An 11959-nucleotide genomic window follows, 5' to 3' on the forward strand; every position below is an offset into this window, starting at 1 on the left:
TGCCCCTGGCCCTGCCCCCCCAGGGATCCCCAAAACCCTCGGGCCCTCCTCTTCTGGGAAGTCCTCCTGGCCGACCCACACAGCTGTCACCGTCCTGACTCCAATCCCTCTTCCCCGCTTGGCCCTTACCCGAGGGCGGGCCTGCCCACGAGGCGGCTCTCAGGATGCCCGCCCACAGCAGCTCCTGGCATTGGGCCCCGTGCTCAGGGGTGGAGTCTGGGGCTGGGTGAGGGGAGGCACCAACGGGTGGAGGAGAAGCTTCCAGAAGTGGGGAGAGAAGCCCCCACCTGTGCCCCCATAGCTCTGAGGGTTGGGAGGCAGCACCTGCAGCCCTCACCGTCCTGCCCTCAGGCTGCAAGGCTCATTCCCAAGGGGGCTCTTGGGTTCCCTGAGTGCCTGAGTGTCCACAGGTTGGACCCCCGAGAAGCCCCAGCTGGGGAGTACTCCTCCCTCCCTCTCCTGTTCTCAGGCTGGCCCTGTGGCTGCTTGCCCAGCAGGTTCCCGTGGTGGGGGCACTAAGTGCCCAGATGGGCCCCAGGGGGCGTGAGGACTCGTGGGGCCGGCTGGGCCCTCAGGAGGAGCTGGGGTGCTCTCGAGCGCCTGTGGGTGCTGGGGTGGCTGCTTCCCTGCCTGTCACGAGGAAGTGGGACCGCCTGCCTGCCACGCCCAGCCCTAGGTGCTCCAGCTGGGCCACAGCCTGGTCCTGCCACTGCGCCAGCCATGGTGTCCCGGGACCAGGCTCACCTGGGCCCCAAGTATGTGGGCCTCTGGGACTTCAAGGCCCGGACGGATGAGGAGCTGAGCTTCCGAGCAGGGGACGTCTTCCACGTGGCCAGGAAGGAGGAGCAGTGGTGGTGGGCCACGCTGCTGGACGAGGCGGGTGGGGCCGTGGCCCAGGGCTATGTGCCCCACAGCTACCTGGCCGAGAGGGAGACCGTGGAGTCGGAACCGTGCGTGTCCTGAGCTCCTGGGAGCTTTGGCGCAGGCCACCCTCTAGGCACAAGGGAGGGACAGGGCTCTGGGCTGGCCCCAGGGAGGCCCAGGAAGGTGGGACCCCGGCTCCATCTTCCTGTACCCCGAAGTCCAGGCTGGGCATCCCGCTTGGTCCTCGCTCCAGGTCCCATGTGCTGGCACCTGGGAGTGCCCACAGGACTGTCGCTACAGGAGTTGGAGCAGGGGGCTCAGAGGGCATGGCCCCTCCCTTGGGCTCATCCTTGTCACAGCTCGGTGGTGGACACTGCTCTGCCAGGACCCAGGGAGGACAGAGGTCCAGGGTGGACTTCTAGGGGTCCGGTGGCCAGTGACAAGGTCTGTTGGGGCGTTCCAGGGCCTTTGGGGGAACGAAGCTTGCTCAGTTTCCAAACTGCCAGAACCAGACACACGAGCTAGGTAGGGGAGAGGGCGGGCTGCCAGGCAAGCTTCCTGCCTGTTGTGCCCTGCGAGGAACCAGACGGCAGCTGGTGTGGTCCGGCCTCGGCTTCCATGGCTGCTCGGAGCTCAGGCTGGGGAGGGTCTGGGGGAGGGGTTTCTACGACTCACACTCCTGAGATCCCGCTTTTCTCATCATTGATTGGGTACCTACTGTGTGCGTGCATGAATCACGGGCTGTGTAGGGTTAATTCCTGGGGGACCCAAGCAACAAGCAGGGGAGGCTGTAAAGAGGCCATTGGGCAGGGGCCCATGGTGGAGACCCCTGTGTCACATTCAGACCCACCACCTCGTTAGGGAGCAGGGGTGCAGGGATAGGGTCTGGCCAGAGGCTGGTCAGCTCCCAGATGCAAAGACCCTGAGGCCCGGAGAACTCGCCCAGGTGAGGAGTGGGAAGGAGGCCAGGTGATTGGAGGGGTGAGTGGGGCAGTGCTCCCAGCTGTGCAGAAGCGGAGGGGGTAGACCCCAGGGGTTCCATGCTGGGCGGTGGTCTTCATGTGGGGTCCGTGTTCCAGTGGCCCGAGGGAGTCAGAGACACAAAGGGCTGGGCACAGGTCACCTGGAGCTTCTGTGAGCTCCACCTGGAAGTCCACAGTCCAGGGCTGGCCCACACCCTGCAGCCGGGAGTTCGTGTGTGTGAGTGACTGTGTGTGTGTGTGACTGTGGGCAAGTGAGCCCGCATGCGTGTGTGTGTGTTCGGTGTGCAGGTGAACTGTGTGCCTGTGTGGGGGTAGCCCGCATGCATGTGTGTGTGTGTGTTCAGGTGTGCGGGTGAACCATGCGCATGTGTGGGGGTATGCAACTGTGTGAGTGCATGTGTGTACGTGTCACACGTGGGTGTGTGTGCAGGCAGCTCTGGGCAGCCCTACTGCTCAGGTGCCCTCCCCAACTCCACCCTAGGCTCTGACCCTTAGACACGGGCCTCTCAGGGCAGGGTGTGGTCAAGCCTGCCCCTCCCCCCGCTGGGTCCTCAGGGGCCTGTCCTGGCCATTTGGGACATTCAGGGCGTCTGGGTCAGCGACAGCTCCCAATAGCAGCTGTGGTCAGGGCTGGGAGCTTGAGGTGGCAGGCAAGGGTGGCTGTGGTTCCAGGTGGGCAGACTGGGGCCCGCGGGGGGTCCACGTGGGGTGGGCCCAGGTCCGCGCGGGCTCAGACTACTCCTCCCCTGCAGGTGGTTCTTTGGCTGCATCTCCCGCTCAGAAGCTGTGCGTCGGCTGCAGGCCGAGGGTAACGCCGCCGGCACCTTCCTGATCAGGGTCAGCGAGAAGCCAGGCGCCAACTACGTCCTGTCGGGTGCGGCCAGCCTCCGAGCCTGCGGGGGCTCCTTGCTCTAAGCCCTCCCATCCACGTGGTGAACCGGCTCCCTCGGGCTGTGACTGGGGACATGGGCTCCTCTCCAGGGAGCCCCCATCCCCTCCGCCCACCTGGCCCGCTCCTCCCTGGGGCCTGGGGCGGTCGTGGGGCAGGGCCCCTCCCTGGGAGGGCAGGGGCTTCTCCGGCCAGCCCTGCCTGAGGCACTCATGGGAGGTCCTGGCACCTGTGGGAACCTGGTCCAGCATGAGACCCTGAGTCCGGGGTGCACGAGGCGCGAAGAAACCCCATTCCTGCCCCTGAGGATCTCAGTGTGGCTGGGATTTCAGGCAGCTGCTATCCAGGCAGAGGCCATGGGCTGCCTGGCACGGGGGCAGGAGGGGCCAGAGAGCTTGGCCAGAGCAGGCAGGGCAGGAGGGAGCTGTTTCAAGAGAGGGGACGCAGGGGTGGGTACTGAGGAAGCACCAACAGCAACTATGGGGACCCAGAAGCTCTGAGCAGGTGTGGCCAGCAGGGCTGGGGACGCGCAGGGAGGCGTTGGAGCGGGGTGGTGACACCGCTCACGCTCTCCCTCCCAGTGCGGGACGCGCAGGCTGTGCGGCACTACAAGATCTGGTGGCGAGCCGGGGGCCAGCTGCACCTGAACGAGGCGGTGTCCTTCCCCAGCCTGTCCGAGCTTGTGAACTACCACAGGGCCCAGAGCCTGTCCCACGGCCTGCGGCTGGCCGCGCCCTGCCGGAAGGTAGCCGCTCCGCCCTGACTTGGTCGTACAGGGTCAGGCTGGGGGGTCACAGGCTGGCATTTCCTACTGGGAGAGGTTGGCCAGGCAGCATGGGAGGGGTTCTGACTCACTGAGCTGTGGCCGGCTGGAGACAAGCCCGTGGTTCTACAGAACACAGGTGTTTGCCTGAGTTGGGGGTGGGGCCAGGAGACCACCCCTGGGCCTGGCCACTCTCGGAGAGGCCAGCTGCACTCTGCAGGGTCCTGGCTTCAGTTTCTCCGGGTGTTTTGTGCTGGGCTTGGGGCAGCCACCGGGAGAGTCCAGCCTCGTGTCAGACACTCAGAAACCCCCAACCCAAGCTGAACGTGGCCCTAAATCTGAGGCTAAATCCAGGCTCCCTGCGCTGGCTTCAGACTGGCAGTTCCTGAAGGATGAGCCCCTGCCCTGTGTCCCCGACTCTCCCTCCAGCATGAGCCTGAGCCCCTGCCCCACTGGGATGACTGGGAGAGGCCGAGGGAGGAGTTCACGCTCTGCAGGAAGCTGGGGTCTGGCTACTTTGGGGAGGTCTTCGAGGGGCTCTGGAAAGACCGGGTCCAGGTGGCCATTAAGGTGATTTCTCGAGGTGAGTGAGCCCCGGTCAGGGCTCTGTGTGGCCCCGTGCCCGCCCTGGGCCACCCTCCCGCCCCGCCAACAGGGACCTCCGGCCTCGAGCCCCACGCAGCACCCACAGCACCCATGCAGGAGTGGTTCCCTTTCAACTGCACCTGTTTTTACCTAAATACATTTATTGTAAAAGAAAATTTCAGGCCTGGCACAGTGGCTCACACCTGTAATCCCAGCACTTTGGGAGGCCGAGGTGGGCAAATCATGAGGTCAGGAGTTTGAGACCAGCCTGGCCAACATGGGGAAACCCTGTCTCTATTAAAAATACAAAAAAACTAGCCGGGCGAGGTGGCGGGCGCCTGTAATCCCAGCTACTCGGGAGGCTGAGGCAGGAGAATGGCGTGAACCCGGGAGGCGGAGCTTGCAGTGAGCCGAGATCCGGCCACTGCACTCCAGCCTGGGCGACAGAGCGAGACACCCTCTCAAAAAGAAAAGCTTCCCTGGAAATTGCCTGGGCCCCAGCAGAGGTCTGGCCTCCACGTCAGAGGTCTGGGCCGGGCGCAGGAAGACATTGGGGGGCCACCACGGCCCCATGGGTACGCCAGGCTGGCGGCTTGTGGGGCCGGCTGTGTCCGCCATTTTGTGGCCTCAGGAGCCAGGTGCCCTGTCGGGGGCAGGAGGTCCGGTGTTCTGCACAGCTGCTGAGTGTGTGGGCAGAGCCTTGCCTTGGCCTCTTCCTTGGGGCCAGGGGAGGGTCAGGGGCTGCACCTGCCAAGGCCACCCATCCCCGCAGACAACCTCCTGCACCAGCAGACGCTGCAGTCGGAGATCCAGGCCATGAAGAAGCTGCGGCACAAACACATCCTGGCACTGTACGCCGTGGTGTCCGTGGGGGACCCTGTGTACATCATCACGGAGCTCATGGTCAAGGGCAGCCTGCTGGAGCTGCTTCGTGGTGAGTGGCACGGGCCGGGGCTCTCGCTGGAGGTAAAGGGGGTGCACGAGGAAATAAAGTGCACACACACCCCCACGTCTGCACGCACACACACACACACAGACACACACAGACACACACACGCAGACACATAGACAAACGCACACACACACAGAGACACATGCACACACACACACAGACACACACAGACACACACACGCAGACACATAGACAAACGCACACACACACAGAGACACATGCACACACACAGACACACATGCACACAGACACAGACACACGCACACACACAGACACACATGCACACAGACACAGACACACGCACACACACAGACACACATGCACACAGACACAGACACACGCACACACACAGACACACATGCACACAGACACAGACACACGCACACAGACACACATGCACACAGACACAGACACACGCACACACACACATGCACACAGACACAGACACACGCACACACACACACATGCACACAGACACAGACACACGCACACACAGACACACATGCACACAGACACAGACACACGCACACACACACACACACACATGCACACAGACACAGACACACGCACACAGACACACATGCACACAGACACAGACACACGCACACACACACACACACATGCACACAGACACAGACACACGCACACACACACACACACATGCACACAGACACAGACACACGCACACACAGACACACATGCACACAGACACAGACACACGCACACACACACACACACATGCACACAGACACAGACACACGCACACACACACACACACACACATGCACACAGACACAGACACACACACACACACACACACACAGCACACACAGACACACGTGCACACAGACACAGACACATGCACACACACAGACACACGTGCACACAGACACAGACACACGCACACACACAGACACACATGCACACAGACACGCACACACACAGACACACATGCAGACACAGACACACATGCACACACATGCACACACAGACACACAAACAAGACACACAGATCACACGGACACACACACAGACACACAGACACAGATCACATGGACACACCAGGCACACACAGACACACACAGACACACACACACACACAGACACACAGACACACACACACAGACACACACACACACAGACACACCAGGCACACACACACACACACGGACACACACACACACACACGGACACACACACACACAGACACACACACACACAGACACACCAGGCACACACACACACACACGGACACACACACACACACACACGGACACACGCACACACACACACACACGGACACACACACAGACACACGCAGACACACACACACACACACAGATCACATTGGCTCAAAGACTTCACCGTCTGTAAGTTCCATTATTTCCTTTATCACCAAAATCAAAGACAATCGCTGCAGGGAATTGAGATGCCCGTGCGTGAAGACGCAGTTTGGATTCCGATGTTAGAATGGGAGGGAACGTTGCCGGGCGCGGTGGCTCAAGCCTGTAATCCCAGCACTTTGGGAGGCCGAGACGGGCGGATCACGAGGTCAGGAGTTCGAGACCATCCTGGCTAACACGGTGAAACCCCGTCTCTACTAAAAAATACAAAAAACTAGCCGGGCGAGGTGGCGGGCGCCTGTAGTCCCGGCTACTCGGGAGGCTGAGGCAGGAGAATGGCGTAAAAACCCGGGAGGCAGAGCTTGCAGTGAGCTGAGATCCGGCCACTGCACTCCAGCCTGGGCAACACAGCGAGACTCCGCCTCAAAAAAAAAAAAAAAAAAAAAAAAAAAAAAAAAAAAAAAAAAAGAATGGGAGGGAACGTTGTGGTGGAGGAAAAATGCCGTGTGTGTCTGAGGAGAGCTACATTGAGGCGCCACTCACGTTTGAGCTCTGAGTGAAAGGCTCCGTGATCATCTCAGACAGTCCCCACGCCCTTCAGGGTCCTCCGGGATGGAACGGGGGGTTAACAGGCACCACCAGGCCGCATGCTGCTGTCACTCAGCCATTATCCTGCTCAAGTTCCCGCCGCCTACATCACGCAGTCATGAGCTTCTTCGCTGGTCCTTCCGCGTCGAGCTTCTCCCGCGTCATAGCAAACTTCCAGAAAGGAAATCGCTGGGCTAGGCCACTAGGAACCACTCCTTGGTTCTTTTTTTTTTTTTTTTTTTTTCTGAGACTCACTCTATCATCCAGGCTGGAGTGCAGTGGCGCGGTCTCGGCTCACTGCAAGCTCCGCCTCCCAGGTTCACACCATTCTCCCGCCTCAGCCTCCCGAGTAGATGGGACTACAGGCGCCACCACCACGCCCGGCTCATTTTTTGTATTTTTAGTACAGATGGAGTTTCACCGTGTTCACCAGGATGGTCTCAACCTCCTGACCTCGTGATCCACCCGCCTCAGCCTCCCAAAGTGCTGGGATTACAGGCGTGAGCCTCCACACCTGGCTTGCTCCTTGGTTCTTGACACACAGTTGCCTTCCACAAGGGCGGTGGCTGACCTGCAGTTCTAATTTTCAACCAGGCCAGCTGCCCTTTGCCCCGGCCCCTCCTCTGAGGCCGCAGAGCCTGGAGGCAGATGAGACACAGCCCAGCCTCCCCACCCCGTCCCTACCGCAGCTGGCTCAGCTGACCCCAGGCTCCCCTCCCCTCTGCAGATTCTGACAAGAAAGTCCTGCCCGTTTCGGAGCTGCTGGACATCGCCTGGCAGGTGGCTGAGGGCATGTGTTACCTGGAGTCTCAGAATTACATCCACCGGGACCTGGCCGCCAGGAACATCCTTGTCGGGGAAAACACTCTCTGCAAAGTTGGGGACTTTGGGCTAGCCAGGCTCATCAAGGTAGGGCCCTCGGAGGGCGTGGCCGGAAGGCTCGGGGGCTTCCTGTGTGTGGAGCTGGGGACTCGGCTGGGAGCAGGATGTGGCCTCTGCCCTCGGGAGCCCAGGCTGAGCAGGGAGGTGGGAAGCCACCGTGAGTCCGGTGGGGACCCCATTACGAATGGCGCGGACCCCATTCCGAATGGCGCACACAGCAGGGCCCACCACGCAACCGCTGCCTCGTTCACTGGCCCAGCCCTGGGCCCCTCTGATGGCCTGGGAGCCTCCCAGTTCCCTGACCCCAGGCCTTCTCATCCCCATGCACCTGGAATCCCAGGGGAAGCTGGGCTCCTGAAGGTGGTCAGGCCCTGGCGTGGTCTTAGCTGCAGCGGCCGTGCGTGCGTGCTGGGGCAGTGTGGCCACTGTGCCCGTCATGCTTCGGGGGCAGGGCACAGGCAGTCCCCCGCGGCCCACTCAGCGCAGCCTGATTGCAGGAGGACGTCTACCTCTCCCATGACCGCAACATCCCCTACAAGTGGACGGCCCCCGAAGCACTCTCCCGAGGCCATTACTCCACCAAATCCGACGTGTGGTCCTTTGGGGTTCTCCTGCACGAGATTTTCAGCAGGGGTCAGGTGCCCTACCCAGGTACTGCCCCCAGTGTCCCTGACTGGGCGTGGGAGACAGAGTGGGGAAGGTCCTGGGTGGCCGGCAGGGATGGTGGCGGGTGCTTCCCCCACGGGCTGCAGGGCCCTCCGCCGCCAGCCATCGCCTGAACTCCACACCTGCACCATTCTCTGAGCACCCAGACCAGTGCCTGGAGCTGCCCGTTGGAGCCCCATCCAGAGGGAGGTGTTAGCAGCGGACAATGTGCTGGGTGGCGCCAAGGCACGGCCGCTGAGGCTGCGGGGAAGGCCCCAGGGAGGTGCAGTGGGTGGCTGGTATGGCTTCCTGGGGAAGGTGGACAGGTGGGCCCCAGCTCTTCTCATCCCTGTCGGCCGCAGGCATGTCCAACCACGAGGCCTTCCTGAGGGTGGATGCCGGCTACCGCATGCCCTGCCCTCTGGAGTGCCCGCCTAGCGTGCACAAGCTGATGCTGACATGCTGGTGCAGGGACCCTGAGCAGAGACCCTGCTTCAAGGCCCTTCGGGAGAGGCTTTCCAGCTTCACCAGCTACGAGAACCCGACCTGAGCGGCTGTGGAGCGGGCACAGCCGGGCCCTGCTGAGGAGGGCCCTGGGCAGAGAGCCTGCACCTGGGGTCAAGGCCCACGCGCCACCCTAGGGTTTACTGAGGTGATGGGTGCAGGAAAGGTTCACAAATGTGGAGTGCCCGCGTCCCACACACGCGTGTGCTCTCGTTCCTCCGTCGTGTGAAACGTGGAGTGCCCGCGTCCCACACACGCGTGTGCTCTCGTTCCTCCGTCGTGTGAAACGTGGAGTGCCCGCGTCCCACACACGCGTGTGCTCTCGTTCCTCCGTCGTGTGAAACGTGGAGTGCCCGCGTCCCACACACGCGTGTGCTCTCGTTCCTCCGTCGTGTGTGCCTTGGGTCTCAGGTGCTGACAGGCAGCCTGCTCCGGAGCCTACAGGTGAGATCCCGGGAGACTGACACGAAGCCAGCCGAGATCAGAGGGGATTCCGACCACAGCCTGCTCTCTGGATTTCTGTCTGCAGTACCGGCTGAGGGTGGGAGGCAAACACGTCTTGCCCCTGCTTTTCCCAGCTCAGCTTGGCAGGAGAAAGTCATTCGTACGGCTCGCGACTCTTGTGTAAATTTGGTTTTGGTGCCCACAGGTGCTTTCCTCCTGGGGACAGGTGTTTCTTTCCTGTTTGTCTTGTACCTCGAGAGCCTGGCTTTGTGACTAGTGAGAACTCTCTCCCTAGTTTCCGCCAGCCCGAGCATCACTGCCCAAGGCGCCAGCTCTTAGGGGGTTTGTAACAAGAGGTTCCCCATCCACGAGGGGCTTTTCCCGCCTCCACCTTTGTTGCTGGGTCAGTGCTGGAAAGCACTTCTGACTCCTGCCCTGAGAAGGACCCTTCTCTGCTGTCTGTGGGGCGGTTCCGGGCTGGGGGGCTGCCTCCTTTGCACCTGCTTTTGAAGGTGTCTCTTTCATCCATGATTAAGTCATAAAAAGCTGATTGGTTTTGGTTTTGACTCACCTGAAAGTCTTTTTTGTTTAAAAGAAGAACAGGCTGGGCACGGTGGCTCACGCCTCTAACCCCAGCACTTTGGGACGCCGAGGCGGGTGAATCACGAGGTCAGGAGATCGAGACCATCCTGGCTAACACAGTGAAACCCCGTCTCTACTAAAAATACAAAATTTAGCCGAGTGTGGTGGCGGCGCCTGTGGTCCCAGCTACTCGGGAGGCTGAGGCAGGAGAATGGCGTGAACCCGGGAGGCGGAGCTTGCAGTGAGCTGAGATCTGACCACTGCACTCCAGCCTTGGCGATGGAGCGAGACTCCGTCTCAAAAAAAAAAAAAAAAAAAAAGGTAGAACAAAAAAGAGTCCAGCACTGCCACAAATAACACTTACTGCTTCTTCCAGCAGAAATAGGATAATAGGATATCTGAAAGGATTTAAAAAAAAAAGTTTTCTGGTCAAAAGTTGACTTAATGAGAAACTGATAGGTCATATATATAATCTTTGTTTGTTTGTTGTTTGTTTTGAGACAGTCTTGCTGTCACCCAAACTGGAGTGCAGAGGCGCGATCTCAGGTCACTGCAATCTCTGCCTCCTGGGTTCAAGCCATTCTCCTGCCTCAGCTTCCCGAGTAGCTGGATTACAAGCACCCGCCACCTCGCCTGCCTAATTTTTGTATTTTTAGTAGAGATGGGGTTTCACCATGTTGGCCACGCTGGTTTCAAACTCCTGACCTCAGGTGATCCACCCACCTCGGCCTCCCAAAGGGTTGGGATTACAGGCGGGAGCCCCTGTGCCCGGCCCCAAGGCCTCTCTCTCCTCTCACTGGCTCCTGCTTCTCCAGCTTCTCGGTCACAGGAAACTCTTCTAGAAGCCCTGGGGGCGTCGGCTCCGCCAGCTCCACCCACTCCCTGCTGGACCTTCCTGGCATCCATGGGAGCTTCCGACGGCCACTCCTCTGAGCCTGCTTTCACTCCTCCTTCCTCCTTTTGCCAGCTCTGTTCTCCTCTCTGCCCCCTCCAGTCCTCGCCATGTCCTCTTCCTGCGTGGCTCTGACAACCGTGTCTCCCCCAACCAGAACTCCCTTCCCACACGGGCCCTGGCACGGGGACTTCAGGGCTTCCTGCTCCCAAGAAGCAACTGCCTGAGGCTGGCAAGGCTGAGCTAGGCTGCGGCTCCTGGAGCTCTCCCGGTGGTTCCCGGAAACCGAGTCCATGGCCTCCTCAAGGATGGCCTCTGACCTTAAACATGTCCCTGACTTCTTCTGAGAACACAGGTTTTTCTCCGTCCCTTCGAGATGTAAATTTTCTACCTCGTCTCTTCTAAAACCTGAATCATCTTTTTGAAAATACAAACTTCAGGGAGATGACTGTCCTCGGGGGGAAGAAAACTTATTGAAAACTGGGCAAATAAAAAATCTAGAAGTCTTTTCCACAAATATTAGTAAACAGCTTTAGCCATCTGAGTGAGGAATCTTAACTTGCCTCATTTTGGCCAGAAACACACCTTGGAGAGAAATATGAGGAAAAACCAGCTTGGGCAGCAGAGACAGACCCCATCTCTAGCCCCCGCAAAAAAAAAAAAAAAAATTAGCCAGGCGTGGTGGCGTTCACCTGTAGTCCCAACTACTCATGAGGCTGAGGCAGGAGGATCCCTTGAGCCCAGGAGGTCGAGGCTGCAGTGAGCTGTGATTGCACCACTGAACTCCAGCTTGGAGACCCTGTCTCAAAAAATAAAAAAAAATTGAAGAGACACCTATGTTTTACTGACTTGAGAATAAAAATTCTAAAACAATAGCTGTAAGATCTGTTTTATATCTGTTTGTGTATTCTTTATGTATATATGTGTTTATATTATGTATTCGTGATTTTCTCAGATGGTATTACCAAATTAATTTATAAAATATCTTTAAAAAGTTATATTCAGTTTGGCTTACAGATAAACAAGTACTTATGTAAACAAAA

The 11959-nt window shown here is 59.3% G+C and overlaps 1 protein-coding gene across 1 annotated transcript; it reads left to right on the forward strand.

Annotated features, from left to right (window-relative positions):
- The first annotated feature begins 692 nt into the window (after positions 1–692).
- PTK6 (protein tyrosine kinase 6) lies at positions 693–9044 on the forward strand. Its single transcript, XM_050746467.1, has 8 exons — positions 693–950; positions 2600–2721; positions 3318–3481; positions 3929–4082; positions 4857–5018; positions 7695–7876; positions 8347–8500; positions 8857–9044. Exons 1-8 carry the CDS (start codon positions 721–723, stop codon positions 9042–9044), a joined length of 1356 nt encoding a protein of 451 aa, XP_050602424.1. The 5' UTR covers positions 693–720.
- Positions 9045–11959: the final 2915 nt, after the last annotated feature.

The sequence above is a fragment of the Macaca thibetana genome, chromosome 10, assembly GCF_024542745.1.
Source record: "Macaca thibetana thibetana isolate TM-01 chromosome 10, ASM2454274v1, whole genome shotgun sequence".
NCBI classification, from domain to species: Eukaryota; Metazoa; Chordata; class Mammalia; order Primates; family Cercopithecidae; genus Macaca; species Macaca thibetana.